Genomic DNA, 21,386 nt, shown 5'->3' on the forward strand with positions numbered 1-21,386 from the left:
TGCCCAACAAGATGAAACTCGTATGTGCTACTTTATGTGTATACCTGACTTTGATTTGTATCTGCCATTTTCAGGGCACAGACATTAGAAGTCTGCCCAGCACTAGCCCCGCCTCCCACCACCGGCTCAGCCACCCAATCTCCGCTAAGCTTCTGAGGATCCATTCCTTCCCAACAGGATTCCTTTATATTTATCCCACGCATTTTTGAATTCAGTTACCATTTTCATCTCCACCACCTCCCACGGGAGGGCATTCCAAGTATCCACCACTCTCTCCGTGAAAAAATACTTCCTGACATTTTCTTGAGTCTGCTCACCTTCAATCTCATTTCATGTCCTCTAGTTCTACCGCCTTCCCATCTACGGAAAAGGTTTGTTTGCAGATTAATACCTTTCAAATATTTAAACGTCTGTATCATATCACCCGTTTCTCCTTTCCTCCAGGGTATACATGTTCAGGTCAGCAAGTCTCTCCTCATACGTCTTGTAAAGCAAATCCCATACTATTTTTGTAGCTTTTCTTTGCACCGCTTCAATTCTTTTTACATCCTTAGCCAGAAACGGCCTCCAAAACTGAACAGGTGGAGCCTCACCAACGACTTATACAGGGGCAAAAACACCTCCTTTCTTCTGCTGGTCACACCTCTCTCTATACAGCCTAGCAACCTTCTAGCTATGGCCACTGCCTTGTCGCACTGTTTCGTCGCCTTCAGATCCCCAGATACTATCACCCCAAGATCCCTCTCCTGTCTGTACATATAAGACTCTCACCGCCTAACACATACGTCTCCCGTGGATTTCTACTCCCAAAGTACATCACTTTGCATTTCTTGGCATTGAATTTTAATTGCCAAACCTTAGACCATTCTTCTAGCTTCTGCAGATCCTTTTTCATGTTTTCCACTCCCTCCTAGGTGTCCACTTTGTTACAAATCTTAGTATCATCCGCAAAAAAGCAAACTTTACCTTCTAACCCTTCGGCAATGTCACTCACAAATATATTGAACAGAATCGGCCCCAGTACCGATCCCTGAGGCACTCTACTGCTCACCTTTCTCTCATCTGAGCGAATTCCATTAACCACCACCCTCTGGTGTCTGACCGTCAACCAGTTCCTAATCCAGTTCACCACGTCGGGTCCTATCTTCAGCCTGTCAAGTTTATTCAAGAGCCTCCTGTGGGAACCGTGTCAAAAGCTTTGCTGAAATCTAAGTAGATTATGTCTATAGCACGTCCATGATTCAATTCTCCGGTCACCCAGTCAAAGAATTCAATGAGATTCATTTGGCACGATTTACCTTTGGTAAAACCATGTTGTCTCGGATCTTGCAACTTATTAGCTTCCAGGAAATTCACTATCCTTTCCTTCAGCATCGCTTCCATTACTTTTCCAATAACCAAAGAGAGGCTTGCCGGCCTGTAGTTTCCAGCTTCTTCCCTATCACCACTTTTGTGAAGAGGGACCACATCCGCTGTTCTCCAATCCTATGGAACCTCTCCCGTCTCCAAGGATTTATTAAACAAACCTTTAAGAGGACCCGCCAGAACCACTCTGAGCTCCCTCAATATCCTGGGGTGGATCCCATCCGGTCCCATGGCTTTGTCCACCTTTAGATTTTCAAGTTGTTCATACACACTCTCTTCCGTGAATGGTGCTATATCCACTCCATTCTCATATGTACGTTTGCCAGTCAATCGCGGTCCTTCTCCAGGATTTTCTTCTGTGAAAACAGAACAAAAGTATCTATTTAGCAAATTTGCTTTTTCTTCATCATTATCTACATAGTGGTTCGCAGCATCTTTCAGTCTCACAATTCCCTTTTTAGTCTTCCTCCTTTCACTAATATACCTGAAGAAATTTTTGTTACCCCTCCTTACCTATCTAGCCATTTGTTCTTTCACCAGATGTATCTCTCTCTTGGCTTCTTTCAGTTTCATCCGGTATTCCTCTCCGTGTTCCTCTTCTTGAGTTTTTCTGTATTTCAGGAACGCCAACTCTTTAGCCTTTATTTTCTCAGCCACTTGCTTGGAGAACCATATCGGTTTCCTTTTTCTCTTGCTTTTATTTACTCTGCTTACATAAAGGTTTGTGGCCATATTTATAGCTTCTTATTTTACTAAAGTCAGCATGCTTGAAATCCAGGACTTTGAGTTTTGAGTGGCCACCCCCCACTTCAGCTGTCATATCAAACCAAACTGTTTGATGGTCACTGCTGCCCAGGTGGGCACCCACTCGGACATTTGACAAACTATCCCCATTTGTGAGCACCAGATCCAGCATCGCTCCCTCCCTCGTGGGTTATGTCACCATTTGTCTGAGCAGAACACTTTGAAAAGCATCTACAACCTCTCTACTTCTTTCTGATTCCGCAGATGGAACCTTCCAATCTACATCTGGCAGATTGAAATCTCCCAGCAACAGCACCTCTCTCTTCTTTCCCAACTTTTGAATATCTGCGATCAGATCTTTATCTAGTTCCTCCAATTGTGTCGGAGGTCTGTAGACAACACCCACGTGGACAGAGGTTCTATCATCTCTTTTTAAGGTGATCCATATCGCTTCTTCCTTTCCCCAGGTCCTTGTCATTTCAGTCGCTGTGATATCATTTCTCACATACAGAGCTACTCCTCCACCTTTACAACCATCTCTATCCTTCCTAAATAGATTATAGCCTGGTACGTTTGCATCCCATTCATGGGAACCATTGAGCCATGTCTCCATGATTGCAACAACGTCTAAGTCTGCCTCCAACATCAGGGCTTGAAGGTCATGAACTTTATTGCTTAGACTGCATTTGTGGTCATCGCTTTCCAGCTACATTTCAGTGGAATTTTTATCTTCTGTTTAGTTTCTTGTTTAGTCTCACTTCCTGCTGTGTTGGTAAGAAGTGATTTGCTGAGATTGTTGTTTTAATTGCTTTCTTTTCTACTGATGCATCTTGTCTTAATAAAAACTGGAAGATGTGGGTCTTGACCAAACTTCACTTTTCACACGATTTGATTTCAGTCAAAACCAAGAACCCCTGTTTCACTCGTCCTCTAGTTGAAGGATCATCACTTCCTACTATTTCCTTGTTTCAGGGCTGGTGGTTGGGAGGTGGGGATAGTGCTGGGCAGACTTATACGGTCTGTGCCAGAGCCAGTGGTGGGAGGCGGGGCTGGTGGTTGGGAGGCGGGGCTGGTGGTTGGGAGGCGGGGATAGTGCTGGGCAGACTTATACGGTCTGTGCCCTGAAAAAGACAGGTACAAATCAATGTAAGGTATACACAAAAAGTGGCATATGTGAGTTTATCTTGTTGGGCAGACTGGATGGACCGTGCAGGTCTTTTTCTGCCGTCATCTACTATGTTACTATGTTTGCTTTAAGAGAATTTTAGAACCATCTTATAAAGTGATCCAGGCATGGAACTACCTCCCTATTTCCCTCAAGAAAATCTCCTTTTATTCAATATTTCACAAGTATCTAAAAGCTTTTATTTCAAAAGTTTCTAATTAGGTTTTAATTTGGGGCTTCTTTGAAAAAGGTCAATTTCCCTTTGACTAATTTTTGTAGACCACTTTGGTCTCAATTTTTGTTAGAAAAAGGCGGCCTAGAAATACTAAGATTACATTAGATTTTCCTTATATGATAGTAAAAAGCTTCTTTTCCAAACAGAATTTGTGGGAGGAAGGGATGCAGAGGATCCAACCAGGATACTGCAATGTCTGAAGGAATTTAGAGGAGAAATCAAAATCTCTATAAGCAATCAGACCAAGTTGGGAATTGGGCCTGATTTGGCGGAGTTGAATTGAGCCTGGAGCTGAATCTAGCTCTTCTGCTAGGAATTAGTGCAAGATCTGGCAGTATCCAGACCTTCTGGTGGGAATAAGGGAATACAGGCCACAGGTGAGTAAATGCCAGGAAAGAGAGGTATGGGTGCTTGACTGAGCTGCTGCAGATTCCAATATGTGTACAGCCCCTTGTCTTTTCTCCCCTTTTCAGGGGCAGCAGAAATGCTTTTTGTTTAGGTGGGCACAAAGTCTGCCTGAACCCCACCCCCAGTTCTGACCCCAAACCCAGGATCTCACCCCCCCCCCCCATGTCCCTCCTCCCACCACATTGCATTCAGTATCTCTTTTCTTCTCTACCTCTCAACCTTCCCTTGTGGAGTCCAGCATTTCTCTCCTTCCTCACCCCCTCCTTGATCTCCAGCATTTTTCTCTCCTTCCTTCTCCACCCCCATGATCACCCCTCCCCCCAATCTCCAACATCTCTCCTTTCTTCCTCCACACCCACATGATCTCCTGCCTTCCTCCCGTTGTGCATCTGTGCAAAGCACCAGATGGTAGCAGCCACAAGAAAAAAAAAAGCAACCTCTTCCCCTCCCTCAGTCTACATCCTTCCCGCAGACAGCAGTTGCTCTTCCCGCTTGTGTTTGCTGATGGAAACTGACTCTCTCTGAGAGCAGTATGTGTGTCGGTATGGGACACTTGCGTGGCCAGACACTCAATTCTGGGTGGGCATGAGAATCCAACCTGGCATCCCCCCCTCCCCCAGGCAACCCGGTGTCCATTTCTTTACTGACAACAAGTAGAAACTCAAACCCACTTCACACATCAACCCTAAGCCTTCCTTCTCAGGGCCAGATGCACTAAACTTAACGAGCCATTAACGAGGAAGTAGCAAACCCTGGCATGCACTCTTTTTTCCGAAGATGGTAGCAGCTAACAAAAACGGAATGCAGATGAGCAAATTGTGTACAAACCCCTATTGTGATGAGATGCACTAACTTTTTCCGATTGCCTTACGCTGGAAAACGGTGGAAAATCTAACGAGAGGTCTAACGAGAGGTCTGTACCTCTCGTTGGGGCTGCGCAGGATTGGAAAACTTCATAAAATGTTAAAAACAAAAATCGGGGGGGGGGGGGGGGGATGACCAAGTGCTCGTCATGGACAGCCATTATGGGAGTGCGCCACCCAAAAAACGGCTCAACTGCTCATCAGGAGTGTCCTTTATGGACGTTCTTCACTATATAAAAAAAAAAAAAAAAAAAAAGAAATCAAACAGGCTCCGACGCTGCAGGCTCTTTTTTGGACCCCAGAATAATAAAAACGTCTTTTTTGGCAATGCTTCACTCAGCTGAGACCTGGAAATCCCTGAGCCAATCACAACGCGTTCAGCCGAGCTAAACGCGCTGTGATTGGCTCAGAGACTTTCTGGTCTCTCAGCTGAGTGAAGCACGGCCAAAAAGGACGGTTTTATTATTCCTGGGTTGAATGATGTCCAAAAAAGAGTCTGCAGCATCGGAGCCTGCTTGAGTTTTTTTTAATAAAGCTTCGCTTAAAAATAAAAAAGTCCATTTTGGGCGGCGCCCCCCCCCCCCCCCCCCCCCGCAATAATAAAAGTCCTTTTTGGCCGTGCTTCACTCAGCTGAGAGACCTAGAAGTAAGGGAGGGACATCCAAGTAAGTAGAGTTGTGGACGAGTGGTTAGAGCACCAGTTTTGTAATCCAGAGGTGGTGGGTTCAAATCCTACTAATAGTTTTGTTAAAAAAAATAAAAAAGGACGAGCACTTGGATTTTTTCCCCACTTGTTTAAGTTGTATGAAGTCTTTATTGAACATTTATCAAAACAGCATAACAAAACACAGCACTCCAGAACAAGTAATAGCATAACTGATCAGCTCCAGGTCTCTCTCAGCCAATCCCAGCGCGTTTAGCTGTTACCAGTATCAGCTAAACACGCTGTGATTGGCTGAGAGAGACCCGGAGGGAGGGACGTCCAAAAAGTTTTGATTTGTGTCCTCTCACGTCCCGATCCTGGGGGCGCAAGCTGAAAACTGCTTAAGCATCGCTTGCCTTTGTGCTAGGCTGAAAGAAAAAAAAAGCAGCTTTTCTGGGCTGGAAGGCTCCTCCGTATCGTCAGGTTAGTTTTTTATTCTCTTGCCTCTGAACTGTACATTAGCTTGTAGCCTGTAAAAAGAACGTCTTTTCAGAGGGAGTTTTTTTTATAGTGAAGGACGTCCTTGGCATGCGCAGAGCAGCCAGCATAACGCTTGGTTGCTCTGCACATGCTCGACCGGCCAATTGGCAGACTGTTTAACGATGGAATAGAGAATGCAAGTGAGCTACAATGAGCAGCTCATTTGCATTCCTATTCCTTGATGCATGCCCGTTCCTTGCCGATTCGCTAAGGGAATCGGTAAGGGAAGGGCTCTAACGACTGATTAGTGCATCTAGCCCCTAGTACCACTTATGCAGAAACAGCAAGTGGCAACAGAGGGCAGGCTCAAGGCCGGCATGAGCAGCAGGCCAATGTTACTGTGGGTGATCATTTGGAATCTAATAATCACCAGATGGTGTGGTTCAAAATTAAGACACATGAGGAGAGGGCTTATTGAAGAATGAATGCTCTACACTTCAAAAGAACTAGCTTTGCCAAGATGGGGGAATATCTTAAGGAAGACTTAGTTAGATGGGAACAGCTGAAGGAAGTACAACAGTGGGCAAAACTGAAAGGAGCTCTTTTAAAGACACAAACTTCATGTTAGAAAAGTACATAAAAGCAAGAGCAAAAGAAGGCAGCTTTGGTTCTCAAATGTAGTAGCTGAAAAGGAAAGGCTGATGTTAGGGCTCTTCAGCTTGGGAGAAAAGCTGAGGGGTGATATGATAGAAGTCTACAAGATAATGAGCGGATTAGAGCAGACAGATGTGAAGCATTTGTTTACACTTTCAAACAACAAAACCAGGGGACACAAGATGAAGCTAGAATATGGTAGATTTAAAACAAACAGGATAAAGTTTTTCTTTACTCAGCATGTAGTTAGACTCTGGAACTCGCTGCCGGAGAATGTCGTGACAGCAGCTGGCCTTATGGCATTTAAAGGGGGTTTGGACAGATTCCTGAGGGAAAAGTCCATTGAACATTATTTTAAAAAATTGGGGGGGGGGGGGGGGGGGTTGCCGGGTTCTTGAAGCCTGGATTGGCTGCTGTCAGAGACAGGATACTGGGCTTGATGGACCCTTGGTCTTTTCCCAGTATGGCGGTGCTTATGTACTTATGTAATATTTTTTTTATTTTTGTTGCATTTGTATCTCACATTTTCCCCACCTATTTGTAGGCTCAATGTGGCTTACATAGTACCGGAGAGGCCTTTGCAGACTCCGGTGTGAACAAATACAAAGTGATGTTGTAGTAACATAAAGTTCATGTGGCACAGCCACATTAGAGCATCGTATAACGGAAGAGTTGCGTTATGTCCATTACGTACTTTAGTTTTGTTGTGTTGCAGGTATCAGGCATTTATGTTGGATCAGCAGGGTATGCCTGTTTAAACAGGTTAGTTTTTAGTGTAAGATAAAAAAAGGTTAGCCTTCATAATGTACAAGACGACGCAGAAAGAGGAAAACAGGCAAAAATTACAGACTTGTTAGTCTGTCCTCGGTGGTGATTAAACTAATGGAAACGCTTCTAAAGCTGAGGACTGTGAGGTTTCTAGAATCAAATGGACTGCAGGACCCAAGACAGCATGGTTTCATTAGAGGCAGGTCTCGTCAGACAAATCTGATTTGACTGGGTGACCAAACAGATGAATATGGGAGGGGCACTAGATGCAGTGTACTTGGATTTTAGCAAAGCCTTTGACACGGTTCTGCATAGGCGACTGACAAATAAACTGAGTGTCCTTGGTATGGGCACTAAAGTGACTGACTGGGTTAAAAACTGGTTAAGTGGAAGGAGACAGAGGGTAGTGGTAAATGGAGTTGCTCCAAGGAAAATAATGTTATCAGTGGTGTACTACAGGGATTGGTCCTTGGGCCAGCTCTTTTTAACTTCTTTGTAAGTGATATTGCAGAAGGACTGTCTGGTGAGATTTGTCTCTTTGCGGATGATACTAAACTTTGTAATAGGGTAGACAACCTGGACAGCGTGGAAAGTATGTGGCGGGATCTGGCGAAGCTTGAAGAATGGTCCAGCAATTGGCAACTCAGATTTAATGCTAAATGCAGGGTCATACACTTAGGTTGCAAAAAGCCAAGGGAAAGGTATAGCATTAAGGGGGTGAAGTACTTCCGTGTATGAAAGAAGAGCAAGACTTGGGAGTGATTGTGTCAGATGATATTAAAGTAGCCAAACTGGTAGAAAAGGAGACGGTTAAGACCAGAAGGATGCTCGGGTACATAGGGAAAGGGACGGCCAACAGGAAAAAAAAAAAGAGGCGGTAGTGCCCTTATATAAGTCTCTAGTGAGGCCTCATTTAGAATACTGTGTGCAATTCTGGAGACCACACCGATGAAAAGATATAAACAGGATGGAGTAGGTCCAAAGGACGAATATAATTGATCAGTGGTCTCTTTCATAAATCATATAGGGCCAGACTTAAGGCTCTCAATATGCATACTTTGGAAAAAAGGCGAGAGCAAGGGGATATAGTACGATTAAATACATCTGTGGCATTAATGTACAGGAGGTGAGCCTCTTTCAAATGAAGGAAAACTCTGGGATGAGAGAGTGTAGGATGAAGTTAAGAGGTTATAGACTCAGGAGTAATCTAAGGACATACTTTTTCACGGAAAGGGTGGTGGACACATGGAACCGCCTCCCAGTGGAGGAGACAAGGTCTGTGTTTGAATTTAAGAAAGCGTGGGACAGACAAGTGGGACCTCTTAGGGAAAGGGAAGATAGAGGCTGCTATGGATGGGCAGACTGGATGGGACATTTGGCTCTTATCTGCAGTCTTGTTTTTATGTTTATATTATGAATCGCTGCCAAAAAAGAAATAAAGGATTTAAAAGGTATGGAGAGCTTGGGTTTTTGGGGTTAAGCTGAGAGATGCTGAAATGCCGGGTGGGGGGGAGACATGTAGGGCGTTTTCTGGCAAAGCTTGGGGTGCTCCACCAGCCACTGTTAGGTGGGCCTATGCCCAGGCCACTGACTGGGGAGGGGAGGGGGGGGGGCTGCAGCGGTCAAGCAGCAGTCTTCTGGGAAAAAGCTAGATTGCTAGGCCACATCCAAGAATTTTTTCCCCATTGAATCAGCATCCCCCGAGTATGCCAGTGACTTTTTTTCTTCTCTGAAATTAGGATCCAACCAAACCTTTGAAGGCCTTCAAAAGGCTTTGACTCCCCCCCCCCTTCCTTTCTTTTTAATCTGACATCGGCACGAAGAATCCGCTTAAAGGTAGAACTGCCGACACCGCCGTGAAACAGGACTATCCGGAGGAAGATCTTGTAGTCCCTGGGTGCGATTCAGGATCTCTCTCTCTTCTTACAAGACGGTGCACTGCCAAACTGCCTTTTCTCATCCCCAGCTCTGCTCTGGGTCTTATTAAAACTCAGGGCTGACTCAAGCCTCTGCAGTGTCAAAGGTTAGCAAGCTACAGCTGTGTTTGTTTCGAGAGGGGTAAAAGCCGGACACAGAGGCATCCTCCTCCCCGCACATCTGGTTTTCACACCGTCCCCGAGAGGAGGACAATCTCCTACCTGAGCAGAGGTTCCTGCAGGCATTTTCTTTCGGGCGTTGCCGCTTTCTGGGCAAAATTAGGAGACAAACGTGGTCACCTGCGGCCTCTCAGCACAGCAGGAAGCGAAGTGACTGCTTTGAATTTTCGGTTTTGAACTGGGGGCTTGTTCTCTGGGGAACAGCTGGATGGAGGAGGGGCGGCGACTCGACCGTTAGTGAAGCGCTCAACTCAGGTAAGCAAAAATGTTCTGAAGCGGCAAGTGCCTTAAAACCCACCACCACACACGCCTCCCTTTACCAGAAACTCTACCCTCCGAGCCTTTGTCCCCCACCCCGCTGTCAAAGATCCCGACCCGGCAAGACAACAGTAACCAAGGAAGGACAGTAACGGCAGCTAACCGCAACGCATTGATTGAAGAGCCTTTAAGGCCGTGACGTCACGGGGCGGTTGGCTAACCAAACCTTCCAGGACGGAGCGCGCCTGCGCAGAGGTCCTGCGCTTATTTGCTGTTGTCTCCATGATGTGTTGGTGAGGTGCTGCTTTGGCAGTGGCGGGGTTTTGGAAGGTAGAAGGCGGGAATATGGAAAGTGGATTAGTAGAAGAACATACGCCAAGCCCCCCCCCCCTCCCTGCCCATCTTCAAATCCTTGCTCAAAGCTTAGCCCACCCACCTCTTCAATGTCGCCTTCGGCACCTAACCATTATACCTCTATTCAGGAAATCTAGACTGCCCACCTTGACATTTCATCCTTTAGATTATCAATAGAAATCAAACAAAATAAAACATGGAAAAGAAAATAAGATGATACCTTTTTTATTGGACATAACTTAATACATTTCTTGATTAGCTTTCGAAGGTTGCCCTTCTTCCTCAGATCGGAAATAAGCAAATGTGCTAGCTGACAGTGTACAAAAGTGAAAACATTCAAGCATTACTATGACAGTCTGACAGGGTGGGTAGGAAGTATGCATGGGGACATCAAAGCATATTGATATTCTAACAGGGTGGGTGTGGATAGGTGAGGGGAGGGTGATCAACAGAGACATACAGCTTTATGGTTTATAATGGGCTAGGAACCCCAGATCCTTGTTAAGTCCTTTCTGTTGGGTGTTAAAATATTCAATCATTCTGACTTCAAAGGTCTTACGTTCTTGTATGGTTTTAAAGTTACCTTTGAGGATTCTCACTGTGAAATCACTGGTACAGTGTCCTGGTCCTGTAAAATGTTGACCAACAGGCATGGGAACCCTGCTGGCACCAGTATTGTTCATATGATGTCTATGTAAATTGAATCTTGTCTTAAGCATCTGGCCTGTTTCTCCAATATAGCATCCTTCCTTACATTTTTTACACTGAATGATATATACCACATTGGAAGATGAGCAAGTGAAAGATCCCTTTATGTTGAATATCTTTCCTTTGTGGATGACTTTGGGGTCCTGTGAAATATTTTGGCATAGTTTGCAACTGGATAAATTACAGGGAAGTGTGCCCTTCTGTTCCTTTTCAGTCTGTGAAGGAAGTTTACTTCTGATTAGCTTGTGTTTTAAATTGGGTGGCTGTCATGATGTCAGAAGAAGGCAGGACACTGCGCGAAGGGAAGCGCTTTCGCTGGGAGCGCTTTCACTGATGCTGTCGCTGCGCTGCCGGACTCGGAGGTAAAATTTAAAAGAAAAAAAAAGGAAAGGGATCTTGGGGGAGAGCGAGGTAAGCATGGCGTGGCAGCGCCCTCCAGAGGTCAGCGCCCCCCTGCCATGCTTACCGTGTTGTTGGGCCGGCCTTGGGTGCAAGACTCGCGCGAGAGGACGGCTGGCTGGGGAGGCTTAGCCTCCCCAAGCCTCTTATACGGGACGCCTATGCCTGAAATATTTGGGGATACATATTACTAGAGATTTGTCTTTATTGTACGCAACTAATGTGAGGCCCCTAATTGAGATGACAAGGCGGAAGCTTCAGTTGTGGTGAGACTTACCATTATCGTTATGGGGTCAGATAGTGCTGTTCTGCATGATCTTGGTACCCAAGTGGCTCTATGTTTTTCAGCAATTACCACTATATTTGCTAAGGAAGGGTGAAAGGATGGTGGGAAGGCTAATACAGGCGTTTGTTTGGAGAGGTAGGCGACGAGAGATGGCGACCTAGACTTCCCCTGGCAGTATTGATTGCACCAAAGGAGAGTGGGCGATGGGATTGTTGAGTATAAGGTACCTTACAATTGCCTGCTCGATGCGTCATGTAAACGATTGGTTTAGAGGGACATCGGAGTTCTTTCTAATGAGGTTGGAGACCTCCCTTTTCCCAGGTGTCCATTTTAGCCAGTTACTTCATTCTGGAGGGCAGCTACCGCAGGGCGCTTTCCGACGCCATCCTCTATTGGCTTCTCTGAGAGCCACCTGGCGCTGGATGTGTAGAAGGCATCACTTGTCTGCCAAGACTTCACCATTGCTTTCTATTTGCCACAATCTTGCCTTTCCACCAGGTTGGGGGACAAGTGTATTCGGGTCTTGGGCACAGAAGGGTATTGTTTATCTTGCGCAGGTGGTTAATGACGAGGGCCATATTAGACCATTTACATTTAGTGATTTACAAAGAACGTTTGGGATTCCTCCAGGGCAATACTTTGCTTATTTCCAATTGCAACATTACATTTCGTCCCTGTTGTGGACGGCCTTAACGGAAGACATCATAGATATCTTAACTGAGGGTTACTCTTTGGGCTCACAGCAATCAGTACCGTTGAAGTTTCACCATCAACAGCTGAAGGACACCACGGCAGAGTTAGACTATGATCGATTGGCCTCAAGTTGGGCGAATGATTTAGGCTGCAAGGTCACTGCAGGATTGTGTCGAACATTTCTTAAGAATTTATACTCGCAGAGACTTTTGATATTTCAGCGAGAAAAGTTATATCGGTTTTTGATGCGATTGGACATATCGCCTAAACAGGCAATGTTGGCTAATATAGGAGGGAATGGGGCATGTTTGAAATGTGGCAGTGAGATGGCCTCCCTGGGGCATATATTCTGGTCATGCCCCTTGGTGAGTCGCTTCTGGAAAGGAATGTTGAAGGCGGTACAATCTATGCGGAATTGCTCATTAGTATGGGACCCGCTGCGCCTTTTCGATGTTACTCATTCACCTCGGATCCCCCTGCAGGCCTGAAGGGATTTATTGGGGTGGCTATATTTTTTGGGATCAACACTATTTTAAAAAACCTGGCTTTCCCCTTACGGGCCCTCTCTACAAGTCTGGAGAACTCAGATGCTTTATCAGATGAGGGTGGATAGATGTGGAGTCAAGCAATGGGACAGTGTTCCTGGGGCTCAGTTTAAGGATAGGTGGGAGCCACTTTGGAACACTCTACTCCAAACAGGGAGAAGTTATATTTTAAATTGCTGATTTTTTTTGTATGTACCTGGGTGGGAGGGGGTAATGGTTGTGGCGGGGGGGGGGGGGGGGGGGGTTGACAGGAATAGGTATGGGTAATCAGGGCTAATCAGACTGATCCGTGTACTTGCTACACCAAATGAGACTTCTTTACATTACTTATATGGCAGAGTCTCAGCACCTGATGTACATGTCATTTTTTGAGGGTGGGTGGGAGTGGGATTGGGGGAGGGAGGGGGACACACAAGAGTTTAACAATGTTAAAGGGCATAACAGCTGCATGGTAATATTTGAGAATGTGAATTTGGTTATACCAAAATAGTAGTATGTCAAGGTATGGCTCCCATACCAAGTGCTGAACCATAAGAGTGGGTGAGGCGGGTGGGTAAAAACGTTAAAAGTTTGATGACTGCCTTGAATAATTTGTCTTTATTGTGAATGTTTTGCTATTTGAATTCTTATATACTCACATTGTTGGATGAGTTTACTTTGATATGTCATCAATAAAAACTGTTAAACCATAAATATCATACCTCCTTTCTATTAAGGCAATGTAGTGAATTTTATTTATTGTATTTGTACCCCACATTTTCCCACCTTTTTGCAGGCTCAATGTGGCTTACAGAGTATGGAAATTAGAACGTCATTACATGATTTAAGAAAACAATAGATCATAAGCTGGGGTGAGAGAGGAATTTAGGTAGAAGGTGTTAAGTAAGGTCGTGTGAGAGGTGTTTTGGTGTACTTGGGTGGTTTAAGGAATGATTTGTTTCATTGAGGGTGACTTTTGTAGGCTCTGTTGAAGAGATGTGTTTTCAAAGCTTTGTGAAAGCTGGTTAGATTGGTCATGGTTTTTAGGGACATGGGTAGTGCATTCCAAAACTGTGTACTTTTGTACGCAAAGGTAGTAGCATAAGCCTGTTTGTATTTCATTCCTTTACAGCTGGGGAAATTCAGGTTGAGGAATTTGCGGGCCAATCTTTTGGCATTCCTGGGCGGTAAGTCCACTAGGTTTAACATATAGAGTGGGGCCTCTGCGTGAATGATTTTGTGTACAATCATGCAGAATGGTTTGATTACTGCCTCTTGGGCCTATACTCCACTTGAGAGTTGGTTTACACCTTGCCCTTCTCTGAGTTATTTACTGGGAATATTGCCTAGTAGTAATGACCAGCCAATGTTAGTGGCTTCTTTACAATCTTTCAAAGTACTGTCTGATGGCTTGGATAAGGAGAACAAATATTCTGTTGGTCTCCCCATTTGAAACAATGAAGTCATTAAGATAAATAATAAGATGATTAGTTGGGCCATTTGGCAGCAAGCTAGTATTTGGATGATTGGACAGCTTCTTACCACTACAGAAGTAAAGCCCTTTCAGGAGCTTCAAAGGGATTACAATTTACCTATGATATTTTAGATGGGTCCAGTTCATTTCTGCTCTGCAACATTCAGGTATTCCGCTAACAGATTTAGAGGATGATTGGGTTCTTGAAAACATCATTAGGAAGCAGGGAACACCTCCTCCATCTGGATCTCAATTCAATAAAATACTTAAATAGGTTAGTTCACAGCATGCATCTGGCCTTGAACATGTCTGGGAGCATAAGAGTAGACAGGAGTTGGAGGTTTCACAACGGAACAAGATATGGCAGGGAGACAGCACCGGAACATCTTGCAGTTGCCAACTGGAGCATCAACTTGAGATTATTAAACTTCTAAGTTACTCATTATGTTTCTCCCCGAGAGCTATTTATAATGAATCTTAAAGGTGCACTGCAGTTTCCCCAGTGGGAACAAGTGGTAATTGTTAATGCATATTATATTTCTAAAAGCTTTAGGGTAGAAAAGAAAGGAGGAGCTTTGGATCTTCCTAGTTCCCCAGATAGCTTGGCTTTTTCACAATGTTTGGAGTCTTCTCAGGACATTATTAGAAAAAGAGCTACATTGATAGTTGTATTGTAGTCAGCAGCGATAAAGATGGAAATCTTGAATGTTTATTCCCCCCCCCCCCGCCAAAAAAAAAAAAAAAACAACTTCTTCCCTTTTGTGGGCAAGTCATTCATATGTTTCCAGATTTGCTAGAGCAACTCAATTAAAGAGGAGAGCTTTTTTACAGCTGAAAGCCAATGTTTAGCTATTGGTGCAACATTTTTTCTTAAATTTTCATGCAAATGTTTAGTTACATATCAGAATAATGATTATGTGCTGTTTGATGCCATACATTTGGAGACTTTCTTGCAGGATAAGGTAATAGTGGAATAGGTCAGGTAGTTTTGATTTATTCTTAGGGAAATGACAGTAGTATTGAGTTCTGATGTAACTGTCCCTAGTCAATTACCATATTATCTCTAATAATCGTCCGAGCTATAATTAGAAGCACTGTTTTTTCTATAGTCTAGGGTGGTATTTAAGGGAGGCACCGTTTCTCTCCTACTTGCGATAACCATTTCTCACCTCCACTATGCCCCCCCCCCCCCGATAGTCACCATTTCTGTCTTCCACTCTTCCCTCTGCATTAACTGGCAGTGCTTTTTTCTACCTGCCCCCCCCCCTCCCCAAGATGACCAGATCTCTCTTCTTACCTCATCTTGAGGTTATGGTGTTGGGCCAGTGTGGGGTGCTTGGGACCTGGAGAGTGGAGGGAGCAATGTTGGGGGGGGGGGTATTATTGGGGGAATCCTAATTTGACCAAGTTTTCCAGTGCTTTTGAGTTCTTATATTATATTAATTGGGCATATATTAGAGACCCTATGGTATTTGTTTTTCTAGTAATAAACATGAGCTAATTTTCAAAGCACAGACTTACAAAGTTCCATAGGTTACTATCCAGCTCATTTTCGAAAGAGATCCCCGGCCATCTTCTGACACAAATCGGGAGATGGCCAGCAATCTCCTGAACCCGGCCAAATCGGTATTATCAAAAGCCGGCAAAACATCAAGGGGCATGTTGGTAGAGTAGTGAAGGCGGGACTGGGGCGTGCTCACGAGATGGCCGGCTTCGCCTGATAATGGAAAAAAAAAAGCCAGGCTTGACAAGCATTTTGCCGGCTTTACTTGGTCCCTTTTTTTTTCACGACCAACTGACCACCGGAGAAAATTGGGGATGACCTCCCCTTACTCCCCCAGTGGTCACCAACCCCCTCCCAACCCCCCAAAAAACCTTTTTTTCCAGCCTCAAATGTCTTACCCAGCTCCCTGATAGCAGTATACAAGTCCCTGGAGCAGTTTTTAGTGGGTGCAGTGCACTTCAGACAGATGGACCTAGGCCCATCCCCCTCTACCTGTTACCCTTGTGGTGGTAAATGGGAGCCCTCCAAAACCCACTGTACCCACATGTAGGTGCCCCCCTTCACCCCTTAGGGCTATGGTAATGGTGTAGAGTTGTGGGCAGTAGGTTTTGGGGGGCTAAACAACCAAGGGAAGGGAGCTATTTTTCTTTAATTTTTAGAAGTGCCCCCTAGGGTGCCTAGTTGGTGTCCTGGCATATGAGGGAGGCCAGTGCACTACAAATGCTGGCTCCTCCCACAACCAAATGCCTTGGATTTCGCCAGGTTTGAGATCACCGGCATTATTTTCCATTATGGCTGAAAACCAATGCCAGCCATCTCAAACCTGGCAAAATCCGACACTTGGCCGGGCTCAACCGTATTAGCAAAGAAAAAGATGGCTGGTCATCTTTTTTGAAAATACAGTTGGCTCTGCCCACTTGCAGTGCCGGCCCCAAAGATGGCCATCCAGCTATTTTTCTGGCGCCGTTCAATTATGCACCTCCACGTAATTTTGTAACTTAAGTGCTTTGAAAATATGCCTCATATTCTTTGCTGTTATCCCAACATGTGGACTTCATAACTATTGTTTGTGAAGATGAGGCTTCTGCTCCCACTCTCCAGAAGGCCTGAACAGGACTCCAAACAGTCTCTTCCTAACATCCTGAGCAATCCAACCTCAATCTCCTGGGCCCCTTTCTCACTCAGGGTGAGCCGGTTCTCAGTATGCAAATTGTATGCAGATTAGCATGTTATCCTTTCACCGCTCAGGGTGACCTGGTTCTCCAGAGGCAAAACTAAACAGGTCTTACCAACAGCATATTCAGGCAATTCTTTATTCCAGCCCCTGGGCACAGTTCTTCTAGCTTAAATACTTTATACATTTACATATCTTCACACTGAGCCTCCCCACACAGATTCCTGGGCTCAGCATTAACCTCAATACTTTGGGGACTTCTAACCCCAGGCTTTGCAGCCTGCTTCTCAGTACTGGGACACACAGCCCTACTTCGTCTTCCTCTAAGTACTGAGGCTACACAGTCCAACACTAATGCTTTAGGGACTTCTTACCCCAGCCTGTTTGTCTTCCTTGAGCACACAGTCCACCACAAGTCCATAGGGTTTAGCCAGTTCTTTCCAGGGGGATTGTCTTGCTTTAGCTACCAGCTCTCTTCCTTTCCTTTCACCTCTCAGGTGGGGTATAAAGTGGTTAATTAGCTACACAGGACCCAGCCCATAACCTCCTACACCTGTGGACCTCCCAGGGCTCTCCCCGGTCCTAGCGACCTCCATCTATTCTCCTAGCGCCCTCTAGTGGCCTACCCCGGACATCCTGGACATTTATAGGGGAACATCCCCATCTAGTGGCCTGCCCCGGCTAGGACAGCCTCTTATTTAGCACATGTTATAATGGAATTTGTTTTCTTATTATCCTAATATTTCTTTGTTGTATTTTCTTGTATTATACTAGTAATACAAAAGATGTATAATTGAATTTAAAAAAAATAAAAGAGATGGCAAATGACTATGCATACTACCTCTGCATCCATTTGTCAATCGTCTTATTCATTTGATGCACAAAGCCTATTGAACACCATATAAACTCTCAAAGTTAACATTTTCAAGGGATAACAGATGCTGGCACTGCCTTACAGACATTGAGACATTGTGCCCATCACTTCAGCATCACTTGTGGGGAGTGTGGGCTACCTGGACAGATATTCTGCATCTGACTGAGCCCCTAATGTACAACATTTTGATCTGGAAGTCATATGGCTTGCTTACTCCTCCCCTTCATAAGCAAGTTAAATTGTATGATTTTCTTATTACTTTGGTGGTTAAAGTTGTTTTACATCACTGGAAAGTTCTCAGGCTATTTGTGAAGTATATTGGTGGAACCTTGTTTGCTTATACTGGAGGTGTAAGGGGGCAGCGGAGAAATGTAGGATTGTTGCACAGCGTTTTGATACGTGGAGAGTATTGGATGGATATATAGCAAAAGCAGTTGTGCTATGATTCTGACATTTTGGTTTGGCCATTATGTGTTGGTAATGGTTGATAACTCAACAAAGAATCCATGCGATCATATTCTTTCAGCATCAACTGCAGTGACAGCTTGTAAAATGTAAGTAAGCAAATTCTAGCATGGTAGCTTTGGGAGATACTATCTGGGTATTTCTTTGGCAGGAAAAGTATTCTTCCTATCAATAACTATTGTTGTATTAGCTCTGGCCGGCTAACAACTGATTTTTGCAATTTGCAAGAGTGGTGGAGAGATATTAAATATTTTAATCAAATGCTGAGCCCTCCATTAGTGCCAGGGCTCTTCCAGTTTCAGGCTCTCCTTAATTATTTGGCTGTTACTTAAGACCATACTATAGTTTGTTTGTTTTTTTTAATAAATTTCTTTATTATCAGCATCATATACATAAGAATCAATGCCAAAACGGAAACACAGTCATTACATGAAACAGCAGAAAAACATTCATATCCGAACCCTCACAGAATTAAATGCCAAGTTGACAATTTAAAGATCCCCCACCCACCACCCCTCCCTCCCCCCCATAGCTAAAGTTGAGGAACACTACTTGTCTATGCATTCAAAATCTGGCTTCTGGCCACCAGAGTTAGAGTCCCAAAATGGTGCCCATGTCTTACGAAATAAATCACCCTTGGAAGAGGATAAGTCCAGAATACCCCTACGTTCCAGAGAACATAAAAGTATCGTGGCTAATCTCCACTGTAAAACAGTGGGAGGATCGGAAGATAAGCAACACTGTAAAATAAATAGTCTTCTTAGCCAGCAAGATGTATTCCTGAGAAAAGGCCTCAGACCTGCAGGAGGAGAAGCTGGCAACACAAACACATCAAAACAGAAGGGACGGTGTTAGGATCCACTTCACCTTACAGAGGTAAGAGACATGTGCACAAAGTTGAGTCCAAAGTCCAACAATAATACAGCAGCTCCAGGACATATGTCCAAGATACGCAGGTGCCAAGAAACACTTAGGATAATTGCCATCCTGCCACAGTGTTGCACAATATGCTCTATGAGGCAAAACATACATTCTCATAAGAAATTTATATTGTAACTCCCAGAGAGAGGCACTCTCCATCAACTTGTATATTCCCAAAAGGCAGGACTTAAGACAATGACCCTGTAGCATCAGTGCTAGCTCTCATTCCACTTTAGTGTCAATCATTCTTGGAGCCTCTCGCACAGGTAGCCATGATAATATTTCAGTGGTCTCAGTAATTGAGCATCCAACCCAAATTGAAGATATCAACAGTGAGGCAGGAAGGGGAAAAAAAACATAATGTTGCAATTGAACATAAGCAAGCCTATCACTCAAAGTGAACCTGTATTCTGTCTGTATGACATCAAAAGACTTCAACTTACCCTTTTCTGTGAGAACATGATATAAACTTAGGATCTCCTGTGAAAACAAGCATGAGAAGTATCTCCTGCTGGAAAATCCGGACCCTTACCTGCCCCCAATGAGGATGAGGAACACTATTCCCAGAGATGGGCAACAACGGGGACACCTCCTGAGACAGACCATGTGTTTGACAAAGCCAACGCCAGGCGCGTCGCAATGGTAAAAGAAGAAGACGTCCATGCCCTACCTACTGGATTCTGCGGCCAATAACTAACTCCACTGCTGTACAGGAGAAAAAGGTGGTGTTACGAAACCAATCCATCAGATGAAGCATACAGCAGGCGACTGAAATAAGTTTATACTCACCAAGCCTATGCCCCCCCTGAGACCTAGGGATAAACAATTGAGAAGAGGGCAAGTGCGAATGACTTCCATTCCAAAAATAGTGGGACAAGAATTTCAAGGTAGTACGCTCATCTTTGTATTTCAGAAAGAGCGGTAGCATTTGTAAGACATTAGGTCCACTTTGGAATAATAATCATATTATAAAGAGCTATCCTACCCAGTAAAAATACAGGAAGGGTCTTGTCACTTCTGCAAGGTTTTCTTAGTAGATACACAGAGGGGGCCAAGATTATTTTCATATAACTGAGACATCTCTGCCGAAATATAAACTCCCAAGTATTTTATCTTGTCAGGTGCCCAATGAAGTGGAAAGGTCCTCACCCATTTGTCTTTAATAGAGGGCCATATGGGTAATGCCATCAATTTCTGAAGATTTAACCGGAATCCAGAGAAAAAACTAAATTTATCAATGATGCTTAACAAATGGGGCAGTGAGGACTGCAGATTTGTAAGTATCAACAGAATGTCATTGGCAAAAGCCAGTACCTTAACCGGCATGTGTGGAAACACAATTCCAGTGATATCTGGGTCAGCATTAATGGATTGTAAGAGGGGCTCAAAGTACAACAAAAATAACAGCGGAGATAAGGGGCATCCCTGACAAGTGCCCTTTTCCACTGCAGAGGATTGTGTCCTGACACCGTTCACCACTATAGCCGCTCTAGAGTTTTTATATAAGGCCTGAACTGCTTCATAGAACCAGCCCCCCAAACCAACGTGTTGCAAGACCCTAAATAGGTAATTCCAATCGACCTTGTCAAAAGCTTTCTAAGCTGACAAACATCGATTGTTCTTGGGCTGCCTGGCTTTGAGAAATCAACAACAGTACTTTTCAAATGTTTAAGACAGACTGATGCCCTTGAACAAGGCCAACCTGGTGCTCTCCCACCAGATGGGGAATATGGGAGGCCAAACGATCCACCAGAACCCTGGTTAGAATCTAATGGCCCACATTAATCAGGTGTATGGTGAGAAGCCTTGCCCAGCCCGGGAATCAAAGTGATCAGGGCTTCGTTAGACAGAGAGGGAAAAATCCCCTGAGAGACTGAAGCATCATAGTAAGCTTCCAAGGACCCATAAAGATGGGGGGATAAATATTTATAATATTCCGGCGTGAAGTCGTAAGTCCTGGGCTGTACCACTTGTCAGAAACTTAATAGCCTTTTGGATCTCTTTAGCCCGTAGTGCACACCAAGCTGTGTTTGCATCTCAGGGGTTAAGCATGGGATTTCAGAATCCTCCAAATAATCAGACAATGACGGTCCCGAAGAGCTCGAGAAGCACAGTACATGGAAGAGAAGTAGTCAAAAAAGATTTGTGCAATACTCGGAGACTGATAGGCTCTCAAGTGTCATCTGTGGCTAAAAGAGTGGGAACAAATCTGTTACTAGATCAAGCCTTAATTACCTTCACTAATAATTTGGCAGCCTTGTTAGCAAAGCAGTGATACCAAAATTTACGATAGAAAAGACTTCTTTTTGTTTTTTCATGACCGAGGAAGTT

General features: G+C 44.4%; 1 protein-coding gene across 1 annotated transcript in view; it reads right to left on the minus strand.

The window, feature by feature from the left end:
- LOC115465223 (zinc finger protein 850-like) overlaps positions 1-9,754 on the minus strand; it is a 29,282-nt gene extending 19,528 nt beyond the window's left edge. The window contains exon 1 of the mRNA XM_030195660.1: positions 9,464-9,754. Within this exon, the coding sequence (XP_030051520.1) occupies positions 9,464-9,487 (24 nt within the window). The 5' untranslated portion in view covers positions 9,488-9,754. The remainder of the gene's footprint in view (positions 1-9,463) is intronic.
- Between the last annotated feature and the right edge of the window lie 11,632 nt (positions 9,755-21,386).

Source organism: Microcaecilia unicolor, chromosome 1 (genome assembly GCF_901765095.1).
Source record: "Microcaecilia unicolor chromosome 1, aMicUni1.1, whole genome shotgun sequence".
Lineage (NCBI taxonomy): Eukaryota > Metazoa > Chordata > Amphibia > Gymnophiona > Siphonopidae > Microcaecilia > Microcaecilia unicolor.